The sequence below is a fragment of the Trichosurus vulpecula genome, chromosome 5 (genome assembly GCF_011100635.1).
Source record: "Trichosurus vulpecula isolate mTriVul1 chromosome 5, mTriVul1.pri, whole genome shotgun sequence".
NCBI lineage: Eukaryota > Metazoa > Chordata > Mammalia > Diprotodontia > Phalangeridae > Trichosurus > Trichosurus vulpecula.
The window spans coordinates 92,124,447-92,151,976 of record NC_050577.1 but is presented as its reverse complement, the minus strand read 5'-3'; the positions used below and the strand labels follow the sequence as shown (position 1 = coordinate 92,151,976).

Below are 27,530 nucleotides of genomic sequence, written 5' to 3'. Positions count from 1 at the left end.
AAAATTCTAAGCAAAAATCCGTATCTAATTTCTTGTTAGAAATAGAATTCAAGCAACATAAAGGATTAGTGTAGTGATGTTTAATATAAAGGATTGGTGTAGTGACCCATACTCACAAACCTGGTAATAAAATCTTTAATAAAAATTACTGGGAAAACTGGATTGGAAAAAATGGGTTTGGATTCACATCTTCTACCATACCCTACACTATTATGCTTCACAGAACATTTTAAATAATGGCTGCAATAGTAGATGAGTCATAGATGAGTACATAAGTAGTTAAGTATTTTTTAAATCATAAAAATGGAAAGGGAAATAACATATTTTTTCTCAACTATGAAAAGGCAAAGTTTTTATCAATCAAAAATAGAAGTTATTGGAGACAATATTTAATTTTGATCATATAAACAAAAATCATGTTTAAAATTGAAAGAAAAGATGGAGGCTGGAAAGCAGGGACTTGTGTGAGCTCCCCACCACGTCCCTCCAAAAACCTATAAAAAATGGCTCTGAACAAATTCTAGAACTGCAGAACCCACAAAATAGCAGAGGGAAGCAGGGATCCAGCCCAGGACAGCCTGCATAGTCACTGGATGAGGTCTATCATGCATGGAGTGGAGGGAAGCAGAGCTCAGCGTGGGAGGCAGCAGGACGAACCAGACCAGGAGCTGGGCAGGATAGGCCCTAGCACCCTGAATCAGTGAGCTGCGGCAATTACCAGACTTCTCAACCCACAAACACCAAAGACAACAGAGAAGGTTAGTGGGAAAAGCTGCGGAGGACGGAGTTTGCAGTTCAGCCACCGCCCCAGGGGCAGCGGGGGAGGTGCAGCTACAGAATTATAGCTGCAGTTACTTCTGGCCCCAGGCCCACGTGATGGGAGGAATTAAGTGGCGGATCAGAGCAGGAGTGCAGAGCCTGCTGAAGATTTGTGTCAGGTCCGGGTTGGTGGTTCTTGAGGAAGGAGGAGTGCTGGGGCGGCAGAGCTGGCTATATAGAAATAGCTCTGAAATCAACGGCACATCCCCTCAAGCTTGGAACAAAGTACTCTTTGCTCTACAAGGAGTCATACCCCGACAAAAAACTCAAGGGTCAAGTAAGTTGGCTGGGAACATGGCCAGGCAGCGAAAACGCACCCAGATTCAGTCTCAGACTTTGGAATCTTTCATTGGTGACAAAGAAGACCAAAACATATGGCCTGAAGAAGTCAACAAAGTGCAAGAGACTACACCAAAAGCCTCCAAGAAAAACATGAACTGGTCTCAGGCCATGGAAGAGCTCAAAAAGGATTTGGAAAAGCAAGTTAGAGAAGTAGAGGAAAAATTGGGACGAGAAATGAGAATGATGCAAGAAAACTATGAAAAACAAGTCAATGAGTTGCTAAAGGAGCCCCCAAAAAAATACTGAAAAAAATATTGAAGAAAACAACACCTTAAAAAATAGACTAACTCAAATGGCAAAAGAGCTCCAAAAAGCCAATGAGGAGAAGAATGCCTTGAAAGGCAGAATTAGCCAAATGGAAAAGGAGGTCCAAAAGACCACTGAAGAAAATACTACCTTAAAAATGATATTGGAGCAAGTGGAAGCTAGTGACTTTATGAGAAATCAATTATAAAACAGAACCAAAGGAATGAAAAAATTGAAGACAATGTCAAATATCTCATTGGAAAAACCACTGACCTAGAAAATAGATCCAGGAGAGATAATTTAAAAATTATTGGATTACCTGAAAGCCATGATCAAAAAAAGAGCCTTTCAAGAAATTATCAAGCAGAATTGCCCTGATATTGTAGAGGCAGAGGGTAAAGTAGAAATTGAAAGAATCCACCGATCGCCTCCTCAAGTAGATCCCAAAAAGAAAATGTTGTTGCCAAATTCCAGAGGTCCCAGATCAAGGAGAAAATACTGCAAGCAGCCAGAAAGAAACAATTTGAATATTGTGGAAATACAATCAGGATAACACAGGATCTGGCAGCTTCCACATTAAGGGACTGAAGGGCTTAGAATACGATATTCCGGAGGTCAATGGAGCTAGGATTAAAACCAAGAATCACCTACCCAGAAAAACTGAGTATCATGCTCCAAGGCAAACTATGGATTTTCAATAAAATAGAGGACTTTCAAGCTTTCTCAGTGAAAAGACCAGAGCTGAATAGAAAATCTGACTTTCAAACCCAAGAATCAAGAGAAGCATGAAAAGGTAAACAAGAAAGAGAAATCATAAGGGACTTACTAAAGTTGAACTGTTTTGTTTACATTCCTACATAGAAAGATGATGTGTATGATTCATGAGACCTCAATATCATAGTAGCTGGAAGGAATATACACATATATATGTGTGTATACATACATATATATATATATATACACACACACATATGTGTGTGTATGTATGTATATATGTAGGTATACACACACACACACACACACACAAAGGGCACAGGGTGAGTTGAATATGAAGGGAAGATATCTAAAATAAAATCAAATTAAGGGATGAGAGAGGAATATATTGAGAGAGGGAGATCGGGAGAGATAGAATGGGGTGGATTATCTCGCACAAAGGTGGCAAGAGGAAGCAGTTCTGTGGGAGGAGGAGAGAGGGCAGGTGAGGAGGGAATGAGTGAATCTTGCTCTCATCAAATTTGCCCTGAGGAGGGAATACCATACATACTCAATTAGGTATCTTACCCCACAGGAAAGAAAGAGGAAGAAGATAAAAAATGGGGGATGATAGAAGGGAGGGCAGATGGGGGGAGGAGGTAATCAAAAACAAACACTTTCGAAAAGGGACAGGGTCAAGGGAGAAAATTCAGTAAAGGGGGATAGGTTAGGAAGGAGCAAAACATAGTTAATCTTTCACAACATGAGTATTGTGGAAGGATTTTACATAATGATACGCGTGTAGCCTATGTTGAATTGCTTGCCTTTTTAGGGAGGGTGGGTGGGGAGGGAAGAGGAGAGAGAATTTGGAACTCAAAGTTTTAAAAACAGATGTTCAAAAACAAGAACAAAAAAACCCCATTTTTTCATGCAACTAGGAAATAAGATACACAGGCAATGGGGCATAGAAATTTATCTTGCCCTACAAGAGAAGAAGGGAAAGGGGGTTGGGAGGGGAGTGGGGTGACAGAAGGGAGGGCTGACTGGGGAATGGGGCAACCAGAGTATCCGCCATCTTGGAGTGGGGGGAGGGTAGAGATGGGGAAAAAATTTGTAATTCAGACTCTTGTGAAAATCAATGCTGAAAACTAAATATATTAAATAAGTTAAAAAAATTGAAAGAAAAGAAATTTGTTGGGAAAAATACCTGGAATAAATATATCAAATAGCTAGAATCCATAAATAACTAATGCACATCGCATAGGCTTATAGATTTAAAACTAGAAGGGACTTTAGAAGTCATCAGTTCCAAATCCCTCTTTTTACAGATGAGGAAACTAAGGACCAGAGAAGTTGAGTGACTTACTCAAGGTCACACAGGCAGTAAGTAGAAGAATTGGGATATGAATTCAAGTTCTTATGCCCTTTCTCTTGTATCATGATAATGATCTATGAGGCTAGTGATACATATTCCCTGGTGGAGCAGTAATTGAAGGACGCAAACAATTTATGATGAAAGACATACAGACTACTAATAACCATATAAAAAGATGTGCAGACTTTCTCATCAGATGAATGCAATTCAGTACTACCTTAAGATGCCACCTTGATACTCACTAAAATTACCAAAATTATTAAGGAAGAATTATAAAACCCCATGTCAGTGGGGCTGCAAGGGAAACAGGCACTTTAATCAATTGTTGGTGTAACTGTAGACTGCTACAAACTTTGGAAAGCAATAGATAATGTCACAAGACATCACACCTTTTGAGCTTGATTCCATTTCTAGGACTCCATCCAAAAACAGAACAAAATGAACAAAAAAAAAAAAAGAGTGAGACATGCACTTATCTGTATACAAATAAATGTTCATAGCTTCATTATTTGTAATAGCAAAACATTAAAAACAACCTATGTGTCCAAAATTTGAAGAATGGAAGATAAAGTATGGCATATTATGCATATATACATGCCTACATAGTGCTTTCTAAGCTAAAATCAATGTTAGGTGCTATTAGAAATGATAAATGTAAAAAATCCAAGGAATTCTTTGTTGTTGGGACTTTACATAGGCATGAATATTTTGGAGAGCAATAGAGCTATTTGCAGTAATTTAAAAATCTGGTTATCCTTTTGGATCCAATGATTCTATTGTTTAAAATACCATAAAAGGAAAGAAGAACATGTGCGGTCTGATCCTGATTCAGGTCAGCCCCCTGGTAGTTTATGTTCAATATTGAACAGATAGAGACCCTGATGAATCATTCAGCAATTAATCATAGCAGAAAGATATTCAACAAGGATATGTATTCATCAAGGAGACCACAGTACCTGGAGCTCCTTGTGGCTTTTTTTTTTTTTAATTCAGATGACCAGGAAGTGAAGTCAGCAGCCCAGGCCTGTATTAAGGAAAAAAAAACAAAAACAAAAACAAACTAACTTAGATTGCCTGGGAGAGAGGGGTTGTGATATTTCTTCCACCGTAGGATCTATGCAGACATGGCTATCCTATTTATGATGGTGAAAAAGGAAACAGGCTAAATATCCAGCATTTGGAAAAAGGTTGAAAAAATTATGGTATAATAATGTAATAGAATATTATAGTGTCATAAAGAATGATAAAACCTGGGGGATAGAAGAAAATAAAATGCTGCAAAGTGAGATCAGCAGAACCAGAACTCTATACACATTGTCTGTAACTATGTATTTTACATAAGAATGAAGAAAATGCCAGAGGTAGTTAAAGTTCAGACACTCCCAAAAGGGGAGACACACAGAATGCTTTGGTTTGCTTATCATTCATTTGGTTCTACCTTGTTAAATGCCAAAGGACTGAATGTTTGTTAGTTGATGGTGATTAGTTTTATTAAGTTAAAAATTTCAGATTGACCTGAAGTGCATGAGAAAAATGTAATGGTGGCTCTAAGTAAGCTGTGGCATATTACTAATGATGACTTTTGTGTAAGAAAGGGTAAAAAGGGTGAATCAAAGACAAGTATAACCAGAAAAGGAGGCAGACCAATTTGTGTAGCAAAGATAGAGGTAGTAGACAGACAGCCCCATTGCTACACTGGTACCATTCAGATTTAAAAAAGAACAAACCAAAACATCTTCAACAATCCCTAAAGTATTTCAGAACATTTGAGTTTATCCTCTTTTGAAAATTTACTAAAAACCCAGACAAGGAGAACTTCTAAGGAGAAATTTTAGTCTTGGCTGGTAGAACTACCTAATGCCAATGATATCATAGATATATCTGAGCATCAAAATGAAGTTCTCTCTGCATTGCCTTTATTGGGTTTGTGCTTTTAGTTTTCAGTTAATAGATTTGTATATGTTAGTTTTCTTGTGTGGCCCACAATTCCCCTCTTGATTGTTCTGCCAATCTCCTTTCTTTCCTTGGTCTAACAAAACTGTTGTAAATGTTTTTTTAAAAATTTGTAAGGTTTGATTTGTGAGAAATGAAACTAACCTTGTTTTAACTGTTTTAATTAGTCTGACAAAACTGTTGCAAATAATGCCTTTAAGTTTGTGCATAGCTGTCTGTGAAATAAAACTAACCTTGAAAATCCATTTAGTATACATGACTCCTTTATTTTCTCTTCTTTTTTTTAAATTTAATTTTAATTTTTTTAAATTTTTTTTTTGCAGGGTTAAGTGACTTGCCGAAGGTCACACAGCTAGTAAGTGTGTCAAATGTCTGAGGCCGCATTTGCACTCAGGTCCTCCTGACTTCAGTGCTGGTGCTCTACTCACTGTGCCACCTAGCTGCCCCATGACTCCTTTTTGAAACTCTTAAAAGCATTGCTTGAACTTTCTAATTGAGCTTTGCCACATTCTTGTATACTTCATCATAACACTTTTAGTATTTTTATAATTTTGATCGCAGTCAGTTTCTTGAAAGAATCAGTTTTGTAGGTCCTCTAATCAGAACTTTGGAAAATTTTGGAAATATGTTAATGTGTCAGAATGGAAGCTCGCATCTTTATATAAGGGCTGTCCAAAATATGGCCTGCATGTGGCCCGCAGTGTGATTTTATGCGGCCCACCTATGGGTTTTAATTTTCATGAGCGAAAAAAAATAATAATTTGCATGGAATGCATATTAGATTTTTAAAATTCCATCACTAATAAATAATCTCATTGATGTTAATTTTCTTTGGTGTTTTTAAGTAGTATTTTGGACAGAACATATTGCCTGGAATTTTCAGTCCATCTGTGGGATGCATTCAGTCTGTACGATGCGTTCAGTCTGTACGATGCAGACCAGTCAGTATGCACTTAACTTTATACTGTTGTGTTGTTGCTTTGTTGTTTTGTGTTTGCTTTTGCACTTCCCGCCTTTGCCTGTTGTACTGATGATGGGTGTTCCCCCACTTTCTATTAGAGTACTATATTTTTTATTCTGGGTGCAGCCCTCGAATAATTATTTTATTTTAATGCAGTCCTAAGATAGAACCTAAGGTTGGACAGCCCTGTTTTATGTAGTAACTGAAGTATAGCATTGGCATCTTATCCTGAAGATAGTAGTTAAAAATTGACTATGTTAGGCATTTATTTTTTGAAATATAATAGCTACAGAGGACTTTAGTTCAAACATATTTAAAGATTTTGTATAAGAAAAAACCACTTGAATAGTCATAATAAAGTCTTAGTAAGGAAACAAGCTTTTTAAAAAAAAATCTTGAGAACTTCGCACTTAGATAGTAGTAGTATTGTAGACTAACTGATGAGAGCTTTCTATGTAATCTAAGGTAGTAAATGGTTCCTTAACCTTTCTTTGGCTTAAAATTGTAGTGTTTTAGCAATTTTTCTGTGGCAGATGGAATTGTTTAATAGCATGTGACTACATAATATTAATACAACTCCGAAAATCTTTCATTCCTATAGCTATGGAAAAATAATGATTAATAGAAATTAAGTTCCCTTGTGAATTTAGATCCTATTTATACAATTGCTATGTCCCTAACAAGTTCTTGAATAGATTTTTTAAAATAAAGGGAATAATTCTAAATGTGCCAAAAGGATTTTGTTATTGAAGGTAATCTTGCGTCTGAATCCTTTTGTAAAGCAAATAGTCATGTCACATTTATAGTTTTGAAAAACCTGGATTTTAACATGGGTACTACAAAAACAGAAATTTTAAAATTAAGTTATTCAGACAAGTGCCTAGTATGTACAAGGCTTTATGTTAGGCACTGGGATATACAAAGATGAAACTAGACCTGAACTCTGTTTTTAAGAATTTTGCAGTCTAGTTGAGGCTTACAGGCAATCGTGACTAGGAACCATTACTGAAAATAATTTTTTTTTCTTCTGAGTTTTCTCTTTCCTTCCAAAGTCTTTACCCATCCTGACCCTGATCTGTATAACCTTTTACACAAAAAAATTAACAAAAATTATCCTTTTAATCTCTATGATTCCTTAAATACTTCATGACCCAGGACCTTTTACAGTTATAACAGCTTCGGTTATACTCACGCTCTGCAAACTTTTAATCTAACAGTCTTATGCTGAGATAATTCTATACCATTGCTTCTTTTACTGGCTTTCATTTTCAATATATGTAAGTAACTGCTCATAATTTTTGTGTCATTTTACAAGAATTGTCATTCTTGTTTAGCCTGCCACATTTCTAGTTTGCACCTGACCTGTTCTAGACGTTTGGAGCTTTCCTCTTTTCACTTGAGCTGTCATTCAGTTTTTTGAAAGAGTACAACCCTCCTTCCTTCTCTCCTTAACAGAGTCCTTTTAACTTGAGTGGTTATCCATTTTCTTTTGAATAGTGGCAATAAGTAGGTTGCAACACATTAATTTAAAAAAACAACCTTTTATTTTTAGTTCTGAATTATCTCCCCCCACCCCATTGAGAAGGCAAGAAAATCCAAATCTATTACATGTATATATATATATATATATTTATGCAAAATAAATTCTTGCATTAGCCATGTCCAAAACAAAAAATAAAGGAGAAGAAAGACAGAGAAGAAAATATGCTTCAGTCTGCAATCTGAGTCTGGAGAGAGATAGTATGTTTCATTGTGAGTCCTTTGGAACTGTCGTTGGTCAGAGTTAAGTCTTTCATAGTTGATTATCTTTACAATATTGCTGTTATTGTATAAATTATTTTCCTTGTTCTGTTCATTTTACTTTGAATTACTTCATACAAGTCTTCCCAGGTTTTACTGAAACTATCCCCTTCATCATTTCTTATAGGACACAATAGTATTTCATCACATTCATATCCTGTAACTTGTTCAGCCATTTCGCAGGTGATGAACGTCCCCTCTTTCCAATTCTTTGCCATATGCATTACCTGCATCATTGAAATCATTTATCTGTGAAAGGAGTGAAGTGATACTTTAAAACTTCTAGCTCACATTTTTCCACCCTGGATTTCTAATAAGATGTTTAAAATAGTGTCTAGGCTTTCTGTGCCTTATTGACTTTAGCCCCAGTTTTTCATTTTTCCTGTCAGGAATTGCTTATAGGATTACTGTTTGGGAGAATTTGTATGATAAACAACCTTGATACCCTCTTTCTTTAGGAAGGATCAGTGAAACCAGGTTATCAGTGATGGCAATGATCATTTGGAAATGGGGGTAGACTGGAAGCAGGAAGGCCGGTCAGAAAGCTCCTATTGCCTATTGTCAGGAAAGGGGAAGGCTTGAGCTACAGTAGTTGCAGTGGGAGTGGAGAAGTGGGTAATACATATGAGCAATATTGAACCAGTAACCTAATTAAACTTTATTCAGCAATTGAGAACACTGCAAAATCTCAAGAATTCAGTGACAGAAATATGATGAGTAGGGTGTTTCAATAGTCACTTTTATAAATCTTCTCGACCTGGAAACACAAAAAAATTAATTATGCTCAAAATATAGAGTAATTATGCATCAGAGAGGAAGTGTGGAGTAATGGTTATAAAGCTGTCTTCAGAACCAGGAAGACTTGTGTTCAAGTTCCATGTCTGACACATGCTAACTGTATGACCTTGGATAAGTCACTAACCTCCTAATATTTTAGGCCACTCTAATCCTGAAATTTCTGATCCAGTTCCTATCTCCATTGAGTAATTAAAACTAGGAAACCCCCTCTCTTGCCCTATCACAAGGTGAAGCCCTGTTTACTTTAACTTTAGTACTTAGAGCTGTCAGTGTCTTTATCCCCAGCTCCAACTGGTTCTTTGCCCCTCCTTCAGTGAACACAAAACAGACCTCAAAGATTGGACCTGGAGGTCTGGCCATAGGGTACCCCAGGCCAAGTAACTGCCTATAAGTCTCATTATTATTTTTCTCCTATGAGGAAACCACAAATGCTGATTCTGCTCAGCCACTTCAAGGAACGGAGAAGGGGAGGGATGGAGGATTGGGCAAGGCTGCTTGTTCATATGGTACTTTAGAGCCATAGTCTAAGAGGGAACAGAGTACTGAGCCTAATGGAAAGGAGACAGGAAAGTCAGGTAGAACTGACCCAATTCTCTTCTCTTATTTCCTCCCTTACTCTGGGGTAGGATTAATAAGTACAATTATCAAAGAAAGACTAATGAAATCAATTCATGTTTATAGGTTATTGCTTTAAGATCGATTGGGGGGAGAGTGGGGAAGAGGAATCATCAAAGGATAAAAAGAACCTAAGGGACTGAAGATTGAAAGGAGATTTTAAAGAGTTTGGAAGGGGAGATGTAAGAGTTGAATTTGATGCACTTTAAACGAAATCCCTGATCCTAAAGATGTGAATCAGTATCTTTTGTTAGAGGGAATAGTGGAGTGAGATGTTACATGAGTAGAGAAAGAGGCGGAGGGGACTGGGGAATTGGTGATGTACCCCTACCGAGTTTGTTGGTGATTTGTAAAGGAATTAAAATTCCTGTAATTTTTCAGGAAGGGGAAGAAGGAGTGTGGGTTAGGGGAGAGCGAGAGGAAGATACCGGAGATGGGGAAAGGAGGGACAAGAGAATGGGGGAAATAGATTGTTTTTATTTAGTTGACAATTTATGTTAAAAGAATCTGAGATAGAATAGGCAAAACAAGGAGAGAGAGAGGGAGAGAGCCTGTGGGAATAACTAGATTGAAGTAGCGTAAGCAAAACGAATGGCAAGGTCAAAGTACTCACTTAAAAGAGAAAGGGAATTTTACAAGGCAGTATAAAAGAAATGGTTGTACTTGGTAGTGGTATGGTGTCAAAGTGCATGCATAGTTTAGTAACTTGTGGGGGCACAGTTTCAAATTGCTTTCTGGAATGGTCGGATCAATTCATAGCATCACCAACAATGTATTAATATATCTTTTTTTTTGTTATACCCTCTAATATTTGGCATTCTCTTTTTTTGTCATTTTGTCAATATGATGGATATGAGATAGGATCTCAGAATTACATTACATTAATTTGCATATACCTAATTATTAGTGATTTGTAGCATTTTTTTATATGATTCTTTATAGTTTTTATTTCTTCCTTTGAAAACCACCTTTGAGAATTGCCTGCCCATAGGCTTCGACCATTTATCATTTGGGGAATGACACTCATTGTTATACGTTTGAATCAGTTATTCAGTCTTGCAAATGAGACTTGTAAGAGAAACATTTCAAATATTTTTTCTCCAGTGAAATCTTTCCTTTCTAAATTTTATTAATTTTTTTGTTTGTACAAAGCCCTTTAAATTTTATATAGTCATAATTACCCATTTTATCTTGCATGACCTTTTCTGTCCTTGTTTGGTCCCGAATACCTCTCTATCATCTGAAAGGTAATTTCTTCTTTACTTGTCTAATTTATGATGTCATTCTTTATGTTTGAGTCATATACGCATTTGGAATCTTTCTTGGTGTGTAGTGTGAGATGTTGAAAACTGCTTTCCAGTTTTCTGAGATTTTGGCAAATGCTGAGTATTGAAAAAAATCTCTTCATTAGCTGGGTTTTTTTGAGTTTATCTGCATGTATGTATCTGTATTGTATGACTCTGCATGTCGTGTACCTAATCTATTTCACTGATAGACAGCTCTGTATCTTAAACAGGTCCAAAGTCTTTTATTGATTATTATTTTGTAGTATAGTTTGGGATCTGGTACTATGAGGCTTCTCGCACTTTTTTTTTCATTATTTCCTTTGAAATTTTTGACTTTTTGTTCCTCCAGTTGAATTTTGTTACTATTGTTTTTTCAATTTCTATAAAATCATCTTTTGGTATTTTGATTGATATGTCATTGAATAGGGAAAGTTCTCATTGTTGTTTGTCCTTCATTCTGGAAGAAGACCATGACGTCAGGTGATTCCATGACATGCAAGTGAATTGGATTTAAGTGAGGGAGGGTTGTGTAAAGTCACCAGCCTCACTTTCTCCTCTGGAGTCATCTGGATTTAGATGTTATTTTCATGTTTATATTGGCTTAGCCTACCTTGAATAATGCATAGTTGTCTAATGCTTTAGAAGGTGATTTTTAGTTCTACTTATATCGTTTTTTGTCTTGGTAGGTAGGCTCCTAAGTATTTTATACATTCTTTGGTTATTTTAAACGGAATTTCTCTATCTCTTCCTACAGAGTTTTACTGGTAACGTATAGAAATGGTGATGATTTTTGTGGCTGTATTTTATATCCTGCAACTTTGTTGATGTTTAAATTAATTTTTAATTGACTCTCTAGTGCTCTGTATTATTTGCAAAAAGTGATTCTTCTTTGACTATGCTTATTCCCTCAATTTCTTTTTTCTTGTATTTCTCTTGCTAGCATTTCTGTCACTAGTGGTGATAGAATTTATATCACATAGTGGTGATAGTAGATACCCTTAATTTTTCCCTGATCGTATTGGAAGGGCATCTATTATGTATAATACTGATTTTTGGCTTTAGATAAGTATTACTTATGATAGTAAGAAAAAGGTAGCTAGGTGATAAAATGGGTAGAATATTGGACTTTGAATAAGGAAGTCTTGGGCTCAAACGCAGCTTCAGACATTTACTAGTTGTGTGATTTAGAAATAATTACTTTGTGCCTCAGATTCTTCTTTTGTAAAATAGGGAGAATAATAGCATCTATCTGCCAGGGGGTGTTGCATGGATCAAATAAGATAATATTTGTAAAGCACTTTGTAATACTTAAAACACCATATATAACTAAATGTTAGCTGCTATTATTATTTTTATCACCCTTATGTTTTCTAGTTTCTATTTAAAAACAAATGGGTGTTGTACTTTTTCAAAAGTTTTTTCCACTTCTGTTGCTCTATTCATATGATTTTTGTTGTTTCTGTTATCAATATAATCTGTTATGTTCATAGTGTTCTTAATAGGGAATTAGCCCCACATTCCTGGGATAAAGCCAACCTGGAAATATATGATCTTTTGATTTGTTGCTGCAGTCGCTTTGCTAAAAATTCTTCATATTACATTTAATTAGGAATATTGAGCTCTGGTTTTCTTTCTCTATTTTGACTCCCTTGTTTAGGTATCAAGACTATAGGTAGGATCCTTCCTTTTACTGTTTTTGCAGTTTATGTAATATTAGAGTTAATTTTTCTTTGAATGTTAAGAGAGAATTTCCTTATAAATCCATCTGGACTTAGGGTTTTTCTTTAGGAATTCACTTATGGCTTGTTCAATTTCTTATTCTGAGATTGAATTAAATAAATTATCTATTTCTTTTTCTGGTAACCTGGGCATTTTATATTTTTGTAACTAGTCATCTATTTAATTTTTAAGTTGTCAGTTTTCTTGGCATATGGCTGTGCAAAATAGTTTCTAATCATTTTTTTTCATTGTGAATTCTTTTTCATTTTTTGATACTCATAATTTAGTTTTTTATTTAAAAGAATCAAATTATCTTATGGTTTATTATCTTTTTGACTCCCAGCTACCCCCCCCTCCAAAACCTTGCTAACTTAAAAAAAAAATCTCAATTTTGATATATTTTTTGATTTTCAGAATTTTTATTTTAGTGTTTAATTGGGTTTTGACATTTGTTAGTTTTCTTATATTTTCAGTTGCTTGTCCAGCTCATTGTTCTTTCTTTTCTTGATGAAAATGTTTAAAGATATAGTTTCCCCAGTAACTGCTTTTATTTCTTCCTACACATTTTGATTTGATGCTTCACTATTGTCATTTTCTTTGACAAAATTATCTGATGATTTTCTCATTTGTGACATACAGATTCCTTAAGATTAAGTTATTTAGTCTCTGATTAATTTTTAACACTTTCTTCAACATTTCCTTCCCTGTTGAATATAACTTTTGTTGCATTGTGGCTTGCAATGGATATTCGATATTTTTGTTTTTCTGCATTTTGAGGTTTTTATACTTTGATATATGTACAGTTTTTATAAATGTGCCTTGCAGAGCTGGGAAATAAATACACGTCTTTCTTTTCCCATTCAATGACTACTAGAGATCGGGTATGTTCAAGTTTTCTAAAATTCTGTTCAGATCCTTCACGTATTTGTTTATTATTATTTCTTTTAGAATTGTCTGCATTAGAAATGGGTATTTGAAGTTCACCACTGTTATAGTTTTACTCTTTATCTCTCCCTGCCCCTTGTTTAGCTTTTCTTTTGTTTTTGTTTGGGCTTTTTGGGGGAGGGCAGGGCAATTGGGGTTAAGTGACTTGCCCAAGGTCACACAGCTAGTAAATGTGTCAAGTGTCTGAGACTGGATTTGAACTCAGGTCCTCCTGACTCCAGGGTTGGTGCTCTACTCACTGCGCCACCTACCTGCCCTAACTTTTTGTTTAATATTTAGATGCTATGACATTTAGTGCATTAGTTAAGTGTCTATGATGCCTTCCGGCATAATTTAATTTCCCAGTTTATCTCTTTTAAACAAGGCCATTTTTGCTTTTGTCTTGAAAGGAAGGGTAAATAAAGATAATTTGAATGCATTGATAATACTGTAAAAATGGTTATTTTCAATATTATTATAGCACGGTCATGGAACATGTTTGCCCTGCTCTGGGTGCTTAAACATAAAGCAGCTATGTGACTCAGTGGCCAGTTGTATGGTCATTTTGGATGATCCTTTTGGTTCTAGAAGCTAGAATTTGTAGCAGCTGTTCCTAAATAGCATGTGGATTATGTTGTCATCAATTAAAAAAAATTATTTCACTTAACAAAAATCTGTTTTTTCTCATTTCCACTTCTCTCCTATTAAAAAAAGAAAAACAAAACCTTCGTCACAAATATTATTGTTGTGATTTTTTAAGTGTTAGTGATACATGAGTAAGAATAGTCAAATACTTAGTTTTTGTTAGAGCTGCTGGGGTGACTGAGAAAAGAAATTACATTTCTGTGGCTGGAATAGCCCATTTAAAATACATATGCATAGTTTCTGGCACATAGTAAGCACATAAATGCTTAATTTAAAAATATGTTTCTTAAAATTAGTGTTAATATATGATTAGGTGCATGTTAAAATCCTACATTATTTTCCAGAAAATATTTAATATTATATATTATTTTATTTATATCACTATTTATAATATTATTCTTTTAAAACATTTTTAGTTCCAGATCTCTCTCTCATGCCCCTTCCCTATCTACTGGTAAGGTAAACAATATGATATCAATTATACATTTGAAATCATGCAAAACACATTTCCATGTTAGCCATATTACAAAAAAGCAAGAAAAACGAAGAAAGTGAAAAAACTGTGCTTCAGTTTGCACTCAAGAGTTAATCAGTTCTCTGGAGGTGGATAGCATTTTTCATTATGAGTCATTCGGTATTGTCTTACATCATTGTATGGATCAGAGTAGCTAAGGTTTTCACTGGTCATCGTTACAACATTGCTGTTACTTTGTACGATGATCTCCTGGTTCTGTTCACATCACTTTGCGTCGGTTCATATAAGACTTCGAGTTTTTCCTGAAACCATCCTGCTTATCATTTCTTATAGCACAATAGTATTCCTTCACAATTATATACCACAACTTGTTCAGCCATTGCCCAATTGATGGGCATCCCCTCAATTTCTAATTCTTTACTACCACAAAAAGAGCCACTATAAATCTTTTTTGTACATATGAGTCCTTTTCCTCTTTCTTTGATCTCTTTGGCATATAGACCTAGTAGTGATATTGCTGGGTTAAAGGGCATATACACAGCTTTATAGCCATTTGGGCATAGTTCCAAATTGTTGTCCAGAATGGTTGGACTAGTTCATAACTCTAACAGCAGTGGATTAGTGTCCCTGTTTTTCCACATCCCTCCAGCATTTGTCATTTTCCTGTTCTGTCACGTTAGCTAATCTGACTCTTATTCCTTTCCTTTTCTACTTCCCCGTTTGGTAAGATAACAGGGATACCCAGTTGAGTGTGTATATGTATTCTTCTCTCTTTGAACTAATTGAGATGAGAGTGAAGTTCAAATATTGCCTGCCCCTTCTGTTTTTTTCCCTACATTGTAAAAATTCTTCCTGGTATGCCTCTTTTATGTGAGATAATTTTTCCCATTCTTTCTCTCCCTTCCCCCTTCTCCGAGTGCATCACTCTTTCTTGCCCATCTTTTTTTTTTTGATCATCCCAACATGATTAACTCACTCCCATGCCCTCTGTCTATGTAGAGTCCCTCTAACTTCCCAATAATAGTAAAGTTCTTAGGGGGTACAAGTATTATCTTCCCACGTAGAAACGTAAACGTAAACAATTTAACCTTATCGAGTCCCTTATGATTTCTCTTTCATGCTTACCGTTTTATGCTTCTCCTGAATCTTGTATTTGAATATTACATTTTATATTCAGCTCTGTTTTTTTCATTAGGAGGGCTTGAAAGTCCTCTATTTTATTCAATATCCATTTCCCCAACTGAAGGATTATAGTTTTGCTGGGTTGGTTATTCATGATTGTAATCCTAGCTCCTTTGCCTTTCAGAATATTATATCCCAAGCCCTCTGCTCCTTTAATGTGGAAGCTGCTAAATCTTGTGTGATCCTGATTGTGGCTCCATGATGGTTGAATGCTTTCTTTCTGTCTGCTTGCAATATTTTCTCCTTGAGCTGGGAACTCTGGAATTTGACCTTAATGTTCCTGAGAGTTTTCATTCGGGAATCTCTTTCTGGAGTTGATTGGTGGATTCTTTCAATTTCTCTTTTACCCTTTGGATCTAAGATATCAGGGCGGTTTTCCTTTATAATTTCTTGAAATATGTCTAGGCTGTCTTTTTGATCATAGCTTTCAGATAGTCTGATAATTCTTAAATTATCTCCACTAAATCCTATTTCATTTTAATTTTATTTAACTTAATCTTAAGTGCGGGCCTGTTGTTTTTCCACTGAGATATTTCACATTTTCTTCTACTTTTTCATTCTTTTTTTGGCGGGGCAATTGGGGTTAAATGACTTGCCCAAGGTCACACAGCTAGTACATGAGTCAAGTGTCTGAGGCCGGATTTGAACTCAGGCCCTCCTGACTCCAGGGTCGGTGCTCTACTCACTGCACCACCTAGCTGCCCCTATTTTTTCATTCTTTTGACTATGTTTTATTGTTTTTTGATGTCTCATGAAATCACTAACTTCCACTTGCCCAATTCCAATTTTTAAGGAATTATTTTCTTTAGCAAGCTTTTGTACTTCTTTTTCCATTTCTCCAATTCTGCTTTTTAAGGAATTCTTTTCTTCAGTGAATTTTTGTGCCTCTTTTCTGTTTGGCCATTTTTGGTTTTTTAAGGTAATATTTTCTTTAGTGCCTCTTTTATTAAGTTGTTAATTCTCTTTACCTAATTTTCTTGCATCACTCAGTTTTTTTCTCAATTTTCCTCTCCCTCTCTTATCTCTTTAACTCTTGTAGGAATTTTTGTTGGGTTTGTTTCCAGTTTGTATTTTTCTTTGAGGCTTTGCTTGTAGCTGTTTTTACATTGTTGTCTTTTTCTGAGTTTGCATTTTGATGTTCCCAGCCAGGACAGTAGCTTTGATGGTCAAGTTCTTTTTGTTTGTTTGCTCATTTTCCCAGCCTATTTCTTGACTCTGAACTTCATATTAAAATTGGACTTTGCCCACATGGGGGTGGGGAAGCATTGTACCAAGCTTCAGGCTTTTTCATGCTACTGTTTTCAGAGCCAGTTCTGGGGCTCTGCAAGTTTTTGGTGCTTCCTAGGTGGCAGTTTCTTGGGAGAGCATGTAATCATTCTGGTTTGTGCTCTGGTCTTAACCCAGTAAGAGCCTCTGTTCCCTTGCAGCCACAAGTGCTAGTGCTCTGCTTGTGACTGACCACAAGTGACTCTTAGACCTAGAGTGTGATTTAGTACTGCATATAGGCAGCAGAATTGCTTAACAGTGCCTAGTCTTGTGCCCAGTGTCAACTTGGGGTCCCTTGTAATCTCCTTCTGACCATTTGGCTTATTCCCTTACTGTCTCTGGGACTGAGCAGCTGCCTTCAAGATCAACTACTGGTGTTGACAATGTGTGAACTCTAGGCTGCCCCCCAGATGGGTGTCACAGACCTCTTCTACTCACTTCCTAAGTTGTCTTGGGCTGGAAAAATGTCTCACTCTGACCTTTTGTTGGCTATGCTGCTGCAGAATTTGATTTGACGTGTTATTTTAAAATTGTTTGGAGGGGAATGTTGGGAGGACTAGGCTATGTATAATGCTGCCTCTACTCTGCCGTCTTAGCTCTGAATACCTATATTATTTTCTGAAGAATTATATGTATACGGTAGGTTAAAATGTTGCCATATTTAAGAATTTGGTAGAACACATCTCGAGATAACTTGCAAATAACTTGACAAATTTTTATTCATTTCAAACGTTAGTTCAGAATGATAGATCATTGCCCAGAACTCTTTAAGTGTTGTTATGAATTGCAGAGGTCTTAATAAGAAGAGAACAGCTGATGAGACTTTCCAATTTACTTCTTGCTTTCCAACTTCTTGTATCTAGCAGATGGTTCCATTTAAAAAGATGTATACACACACACACACTTTAGAGTTTAACAAATGTTTATGGAGCAGGATGTAGTATATTAACATTTTATTTTAGTCAAGACTCCTGCAGTTTCTTTTATGGAGTTTCTGGATAGAAACTTGAATATATTCTGAAATGAGAGAGATAAGAAAGAAGTGCTTCCAGACTGTTCTAGACTGATTTAATAGATTAGATTTTGTTGTTCATTTGTTTTCAGTCATGTCTTTGTGATCCTATCCTAGGTTTTCTTGGTAAAGAAATTGGTTTGGTTTGCCATTTCCTTCTCCAACTCATTTTACAGATGAGGAAACTGAGGCAAACAGGGTTAAGTGACTTGCTCAGAATCACACAGTTTATAATTGTCTGAGGCCAGTTTTGACCTCAGGACAAAGAGTTTTTTTGACTTCAGGCCTGGTACTTTATTCACTGTGCTTCGTACCTGTCCCAATAGACTAGGTACACTATTCTAAAATCATTTAATAGAAGATTCACAAAATAATGAAGTTTGTGAAATAGAAAAGAAAATCCCACTTAGGATATAATTTAAAAATTAGTAAAATAATGTTTTTGGCTTTTATAATTGCTTTAATATCTAAAAATTTGAGATTAAATATTTTACCCATTTCATTGTAGTAAGTTAAGTCTTGCAATTCCAGGGCTATGAAAATATGAAGACTGTTGTTGTCTAAACATCTTTTAATGATTTTGTGCTTATAGGTATACCAAGCTTGGCTATGCAGGCAACACTGAACCCCAATTCATTATACCATCATGTAAGTAGATACTTAAATTTTATGTTCATGAAGATTACGTTTTCTGAAAATGTTTTGAATATACTGGTTTTCAAGTAAATTAAAAGATTATGCTTTTTCCTTCATATTGCTTTTATAGCTAGAAAGTGGTATTTTTCCTGGCTCTGTCATCCTGAATTTACCCTTAGGTTCTTATAAGTACTTATTAGAGACAGTTTGCTAGTTTTTTTCTTTATTTCTATTTTGGTTTCCCTTAATCATGGTTCCTGGAATTTCAACCTGTAACTTAATTTAGCTAGTGTTTTGCCTAGAGATACTTATAATTTCACTTCAAAATACCTGTATGACCTGGGAAATGTGCCTGTCTGTCCTTGAAATGAACTGGCAACTTCAAATAAAAGAACAGTTATCCTTTTTTTGTAATAAAGTTTTGGGCCAAATTGTCTAGTTTGCACTGCTTTCCCTGTTGAAGGAGTTCTCTCTCTCTCTCTCTCTCTCCCCCTCCCCCCCCTCCCCCTCTCTCTCTCCATGTTTATATTTAATTTTAGTTAGTAAATGAAAGTTTATTGGCCTAAATTAAGAGGGCTTATAGACCTTTTTGGGCAGTTAAGTGGCACAGTAGATAGAGTGCCAGGCCCCTGCAATCAGGGAGACTTCTTCATGAGTTCAAATCTGGCCTCAGACAATTACTAGCTGTATGACCTTGGGCAAGTCAGTTAACCCTGTTTGCGTCAGTTCCTCCTCTGTAAAATGAGCTGGAGAAGGAAAATGGCAAACCACTCCAGTATTTTTGCTGAGAAAACCCCAAATGGGGCTGTGAAGAGTCAGATACAACTGAAATGACTGAACAACAATAACAACAACTGGGATAGAATCTGCAGGTCTCTGTAATTAACTTAGCACAGTGCCTCCAGCATTTAGCACAGTGCCTGGCACGTATTAGGTACTTATTAAATGTTTGTTGAATTGAATTAAAATAAACAAGAACCATTATCCAATGGAGAGCGTTAGTTATCCATGCTAATCTGGCCCAGGGGTTACCAAAGTTCTACTCTATAAATTATGGATTATTTGGAGATAAATGTAGAAGTAGAGGTACACAAAATGTAAGTAACATAAAATGTACTTTAATTTTAGCATAGGTGGAAGTAAGGCTTGGGGTGGAATTTGTCTTGACCTTTGCGGTAAGGGAAGGGCCACCCTTCTCTCTTCTTCTCCCTTGCCTTTTGCCAAAGGTGGGCTTCTGGAGGGTGGGGTAGTGGGTGGGCCTGATAGCATCAAACTATACCCAGATGTTGTTTGGAGGATTGTTGATTGTAGGAAGACTGATCATTACTAGGGGAGAACTAGAAATGAATCAAATTCAGATTTTCACAGGGACTAAGTGGGAGCAAATAAAATAATAAATGAATTAAATGAATGAATTAACGAAAAAAACATTTATTAAACACTTACTATATGTTAAGTGCTGGAGGCAAAAATATGAAAATGACATAGTCTTTGTCCTCAAGGAGCTTACATCTTAATAAGAAGGATATAGGATGGTGCAGGACAAATAGTGATGCCTGGAGATCTTTCAGGTGCTGGCCTGGTGATCTAGAGTCTACTAGACTCTAGATGACAGAGCATCAGGATCAGTGACCGAATTTAGTCATCTGGAGGGGTGCATAGGCAGATGAATAACAAGGCCTTGCTTTCTTGAGGGTATGTCAGCAGTCTAGATGGCAAAGAATGGTGCTCCAGAGGACTGATTGAGAGGGCAAATGGGAAAGCCCAGTGGATTTATAGGAGATATTTGCCTTTCTGTGACATGAATGAATGAATGTTTAGCTCAAACATGGACTATTGAAGTTTGTATTAGAGAAGAGTCCTTAAGCTTCAACTTGGTACATCTACCAAAAGAGAAGGATCTGGGACCTCCAGATGACACATGGGTTACATTTGGAGGACTTGATCAGGTTTACTGATTTTATTTTTTGAATCTAGGCTACCTGTACCAGTGGTACATGCTGCAGGCCAGTTCTTAAAAACACTTGTGACCCTAGGGAGCATTGTACAATTGTATGTTGCAGGGTGAGTGGCCACCATTGTTGCTTAGCTATTGGAAAACTAGTCCTTACTGATAGGTATGAGGATTGGGGAACCTGTACTCTCGAGTCCACATGTGGCCTTCCAGGTTCTTGGGTGCAGCCCTTTGACTGAGTCCATGTGTTACAGAACAAATCCTTTTATTAAGAGGATTTATTCTGTGATGTTTGGATTCAGTCAAAGGGCCTCACTTGAAGACCTAGAGGGCCGCTTGTGACCTTGAGGCTGAAGATTCCCCTCCCTTGGATAAACTCCCATAGATGGAGACTCTCCAGCGTGTATCTCCTTTATATATTAGAAGAGAAAGGGGCCTGCAAGTTCTTATTTGACATGTGGATTGTGAAAAAAAAAGTTAAAACAAAATTTTGTTAGGACTAGGGGAAAGACATCTCATCTGATAAAGCTGAATGGTCTAGTCAGTAAAAAACATGTTCCACATTGGAACCAAATATAGTTCAGTGGACTCATGTAGTGTAGAGATGAAATATCCCTTATGATCATTTAGTCCTCTTTATTCTGATTTCATACCAATTATACGAACTGATTACTAATTTGGTTCCATAGTTACTTGGATACTTGGAAAGTGTACCCTGTATAGTAGGTAGTGTTCTGGTAACTAGAAAGACATATACTCATTGTAAATGAATTAATTGGCATTTCAGTTTATGAATATTTCTTGTGAGGTTGGCTGTCTCCATATCATTATCATTTACCTGGTGACTGGTATCCATTTTAAGCTGATAAAATTGAATTTCTGAATTTCTGCAGATCAGAAGATGAGAGATCCATGACCATAGCAGATCCTCCAGACTACAGTTACCTTGTGAAGCCTACCTTAAGAGAGCTTGCTAGCCTTACATTGTTGTATTTTTTGCCTTTTTTATTTTTCTAAATTTAAATTTATTTAAAAAATTTTTTTGAACTTAACAAACACCAAATAAAATGGGCATTTATATTTGGAAATAGAGGACAGAACCAAAAAAGAAGATTGTACCTGAAACTACAAATCTCTTATGTACAGTTTGTTTTTTCATTTTAAATATATAATAAATTAAACATATAACTTTTGAAGTTGTCTTGCTTGTCTTTGATTATTTCTGCCTTTCCTCCTGTTCTCTTCTGTGTATTTAAAAATGTTTTGGTGGTGTTCTTTTCTTTCTTTTTTGACTATCCTATTCTAACCCCTCCGCTCACCTAAATTGAAAAAAAAAACCCAAAACATTATTATTTTGATGAACAAACATGTTTTTCTTTCTCTCCTGTTCTTCTCCATGGAAAAGGAAAAAGAAAACTAAAATCCTTGTAACAAATAAGCATAGTGAAGCCAAAAAAAATATTCCCACATTGGACATGTCCTAAGATACAGGATATTCCAAAAGTCGATGTAATTTTATGCTATTGAAATTTACATCTTGAGTCTCTCACCTCATTTGGTCCTCTGGAATTATGGCTAGTCATTAAATTCGTCAGTTCTTGAGTATTTCAAAGTTGTTTGTCTTTGTAGCGTTGTTATTGTTTAATTGTTCTCCAGGCCATGCACCAGTTCCTATAAGCCTTCCCAGTTATGTTTGAAACAATACATTACCATCATTTCTTACAGCACAATAATGTTCTATTACAACAATTTACCATAATTTATTCGGTCATTCTCTAGTTAGACCCTTTCCCTTTAGATTTCAGCTCTTCGCTATAACCAAATGCTTTTATAAATATTTTTGTACACATTGTCCCTTTTCCTTTTTCTTGATCACTTTAGGATATAGGCCTAGTAGTGATATATTTGGGTCACTGTTCAGTGACTTTGTGTGTGTGTGGGGGGTGGTGTTTAGTTCCAAATTGTTTTCCAGAATAGCTGGACCAATTCTCAGCTTTACCAACATTTTATTAATGTGCCTGTTTTCTCATAGCCCATGCAACAATTGTCCTTTTGGGGAAATTAGTCTAACATTTCTGGAGATAGAGGCAATTGTCCTAATGGATATATCAGCTGTGTAGAGGAAACTTTTATTTTTTATTGTCACATCAAATCTGTGATGGAGAATCGTTTATGTGAACTTGAGTGAGAAGTTTAATTGAGTTCTATATATTTTAATATTTTAAGAAAATTTGCTTCTTCTTTCCGGAGTCTTACTTTATGGGATTGGAAGTATAGCACCTTAGAGAGCATTTTCCAAAATTTTTTTGACCTCTGTGTAGCCTTGAACATTGTTGATCAGTCTCTTCTTGCTTCCTTTTGATTTTTGTGACCCTGCTCTCTTCTGGTCTTCTCTTTCTGACTGTTCTTTTTGTCCCTTTTCTGATCCTTCTGTGTCATGCCAGCTAATCTCATGTTCTTCAAGATCTCTTGGGTTCTTGTTGAGATGTATTATCTTACTCAGTGATATTATCAACTCCAGTGGGTTAAATTAATATTTCTATGCAGATGATTCCTAGATCTTTATATCCAGTATTAGTTTGTCTTGTGAGCTGTAGACATATGTCAAAAACTGTGTTTCACACATTTTGAACTAGATGTTCCATATGCATTTCACACTTACCATGTCCGAAACAGAACACATTAAGCTTTAAAATTGAAATTAAACACATTAAAATTTAAAATGTTATTTAATTTTTATCTCATATTTTTAAAATTTCTACTTTGTGTATGTTTTATAATCTTTAATTCATAGTACAATAGTATATGTATATACATACATATATATATACACATAAAATTCACAAATAAATACTCGTAATTAGAGGTGTATGTTGAAAAATTTCTTTTAAATTGGAGTGGAAATAGGTCTTCAAAACTTTTGGAAATAACTGCTCTATAAAACCACTCCACTAGCTGAGAGATTTAATTTGAACTCATGTTCTGTTTGGTTAGTGTCTGTCATAAACTCTTTGTATGTGTCACTGAATGAAACAGCCAGGCCAGATGGATCTTTTGATTTTTATTGCATAGACAACTTTAGCCAATACTTTGCCTGTAACTGAGTCTTCTCTTGTGTCCATTCATAACTCTTGTTTTCTGTATCCTCAGATCCAATTTCTAATTTAATCACTTAATCTAATTTTTCATCCCGATTTTCTAGACTCACTTCCAGCACTGACTCCTTCTACCACTCTCACTAGTATACCCTTTGTTGTTGCTGAAAGTTTGCTACTTTCCTTCTTCAGCTCATGTATGGATGAAGAAACTGAAGCCAGCAGGGTTAAGTGACTTGCCCAGGGTCACATGGCTAATAAGTGTCTGAGGCTGGATTTGAACTCATGAAGATGAATCTTCCTGACTCCAGGCCTGGCACTCTACTGTACCATCTGACTGCCCAGAAAGGTCTATGGGCCTCTTAATTTAGGTACTCTCTCCACTGTGCCAACTAGTATATCCTTAGCCCTTCCTTATTTGTTGCCTCCCTGGTCTTTCAAATCTAAACCTCAAAGGATATGTAAATAGTAGTATATTGAGAGTCTGTAGTGAAGGGGGCACTAGGCTGGGGAACTTTTGTCCTTCATCTTCCCTATCCTTCCCTTAGTCACCTCAAGATACATTTTTGGGGGGTCAGGAAGTCTTCAGTTTCTCCTTAATTTTTTCCCTTATAAGTGGATGGTTAGCCTTGATGAAGTGGGAACTTACAGAAATATAAGATAACCTATTTATTTCAGCAGTTTTTTGATGTTTTTGAAATTTTATTTTAGAATGTTTTGTAAACAGTTATTTCAAAGTACGACCCAATTAGCATCTTATTTGGCTCAGTTAATAATAGTGAACATTTATATAGCACTTTACCGTGTGTCTGGCAGTTCTCAAGTCTACATTAAAAGCTTTGAGTAAATTTTAGATGTATTTTGTGCTAGCAAAGAACATAAACAGAAATATGAATTTATAGTTATGTCTTTTTGTGATAGTATCTTTAGCCAGTACTCTCTTTGATCTTGATCTTTAGATCTGAATACATAGTGGACAGTATGGAAAACAAACCCCAACCCACAACCACAAATCAAATCTCCCAGAAATGTGGGAAACCTAAACTGTCCTTTGTTAAAGTAGTGACGAATTAGAGTTAAACACTATTGGACTATTTTCTGGTTAAGAGTGTTTTGACTTTACAAAATCATTTGACATCTTTTGTTTGAGGCCAGTTAAATGAATTCCCATTTAGTGGTTTAATTAATTAATTATTTTTGTAAAATCTTGTACTTTATTTTAAATTATTTTTAGTTTTCAACATTCATTTCCATAAGATTTTGAGTTACAAATTTTTTCCCCATCTCTACCCTCCCCCACCTCAAGATGGCATGTATTCTGATTGCCTTCTCCCCAATCTGCCCTCCCTTCTGTCCCCCCACTCTTTTCCCCCATCCCCTCTCCCCTTAATTTCTTGTAGGGCAAGATAGATTTCTATACCCCATTACCTGTATATCTTATTTCCCACTTGTATGTAAAGACAATTTTTTTTAACGTTTGTTGTTAGAACTTTGAGTTCCAAATTCTTTCCCTTCTCCCCTCCCCACCCAGCCTCCTTGAAAAGGCAAGCAGTTCAATATAGGTTATGCATGTATCGTTATGCAAAACACTTCCATAATAGTCATGTTGTGAAAGGCTAACTATATTTCCCTCCATTCTATCCTGTCCCCCGATTATTTCAGTTTTCTCCTTTGACCCTGTCCCTTTTCAAAAGTGTTTGCTTTTGACTACCTCCTCCCTCAATCTGCCCTCCCTTCTATCATCCCCTCCCCCATCTTATTCCCTTCCCCGCTACTTTCCTTTAGGGTGAGATACCCAATTGAATGTGTATGTTATTCCCTCCTTAAGCCACGTCCTATGAGAGCAAGATTCTTGGTGGTTTAATTTAAAGCACTAATTATCTATATAGTTTGCTATATCTTGAGAGGTAAAGATTTTTTTTTAAACCCTCACTATCCCTGACCAATCAAACTGGAGGGATGGGGAGGGAATGTTTGGAACAGGACATGTAGACAAATAAGTATGATAAAAGGCACAGTGTTGTAGAGACCAAATGTTCTTGAATAGTTTTAATAGAGAGCTCTTCTCATCTGGGAGTTTGGGGCATCAGAAGAGGATTCATGGAGCATATGATTCTCAAGCTGAACCTCAAAAGGAGAGGATTGAAGCAGGCATAGATGAAAAGGAAGTCTATTCCAGGGATAGGAGAACCATCTCCACAGCTTTGTGGAGGGAGAGAAGTATAAAGTGAAATCAAGGTGGAGGTAGTCCTGTTTGAGATGTTTAGTGTATGAAGGAACATAGTGTGAAATAAGACCATGAAACTAGGTAGTCTAGTCAGTATTTATTAAGTGCTTATTATGTTCAAGGCACTATGCTAAGCATTAAGTATACAAGAACTGTGCAAGCAAAAAGATAATCCCTGCCCTCAGGGAACTTACATTCAAATGGGGAAAGACAAGGCATAAAAAGGACATTGAAATAGGTTTGGAGTATGGAATGGGGGTAAAATGCATGGAGTCAAGAGCTGAGCTTGGAGAGGAATGCAAGAGTGAACATGGCTGGCCTGGGCACTGTCTTATAATGGAGGTTAACCTCCAGTAGTCCCCTACCAAACAGGAAATTACTTCAGGGGACTAGGGATTTTTCTGGTTGAGGAAGGCTGCTGGGACATGATAGAGAACGAAGTCTGGAGAGTCAGGAGTGGAGCCTGGAGAGGAATGAAGGAGTGGAAGAGATTGGTGTGTTTTAAATGCTAGAGTAAGGATTTTGTATTTTACCCTATAGACAATAGGAAGCCTCTAAAGGTTTTTGAGTAGCAGAGTGATATAGTCAGGTGTGTGCATTTGCATTCTATCATAAATACTGTAAGGGCAGTATAATTCTGTTAATATGTTTTAGGATCACATTTAAATAAGTGTAGGTATAGAGAGGGATATTTAAGCGTGTAATAATCACTTTTGTGGCTTTAGATAAAGAGTTAACAGGTGATACTTCAAGCTCATGAATTTACAGGGAAATGTGTAGTTTTAGGAAAGACTTGAAAAACGTTTTTGAGGAACTTGAATTGTAGATGAATAAATATGTTTTACAACGGAGATGAAGGTAAGTGTTGTTATACACTGTCATATGCATGGGGTTAATAATTTATTTAAAATAACATCCTGAAACCATAAATAACAATGTATTATATAGTGCAGTACTTTAGGTCATTGTTTATCTTGGATTGTTGGTGCCTTCAAACTTTCTTGCCAGAGTTGTCCTTTAACTTGTTGGTTCTACTGTTTCCTTTTAATGGGAAACTTCTACATATCCAAAGGTTCATGTCAAGTCAGCAAGCAAATGTGTTAAGCACTGCACAGTATCTGTCAATCACTGCTTTTAAGAGCTGGGAATACAGATATGGGCAGAAAGAAAGACAGTCCTTATCCTCAAGGAACTTACATTCTAGAGGGGGAAGATAACACACAAAAAGGAGATGAAAAGAGTTGGGTAGGGGAGGTGAAGGCACTTGCAGTAGTGTATTGTAAAGAAAGCCTTGGAGGCTGGTGTGTAGCCTGGAGAGAAAAGAAGACATGGCTGGCCTGGGCCTCTTCTTTAAAGTGGAGGTTTTTCAGTAATCACACTAAAAACTTAAATTGATTTGGTCTTGCTCAGAATCATACCTAATTGATGATGATTTTCAAGCATTTTTTTTCTTTTTACTTACTCTTTACATGCTGTGACTCATCTTGCATTTTTATTTTCTAGCTTG

At 36.1% G+C, this 27,530-nt stretch overlaps 1 protein-coding gene across 1 annotated transcript in view; it reads left to right on the top strand.

The window, feature by feature from the left end:
• Window positions 1–27,530, top strand: part of ACTR3B (actin related protein 3B) — a 100,397-nt gene that overhangs the window by 7,278 nt on the left and 65,589 nt on the right. Inside the window, exon 2 of the mRNA XM_036761879.1 lies at window positions 18,704–18,759. Within this exon, the coding sequence (XP_036617774.1) occupies window positions 18,704–18,759 (56 nt within the window). The remainder of the gene's footprint in view (window positions 1–18,703; window positions 18,760–27,530) is intronic.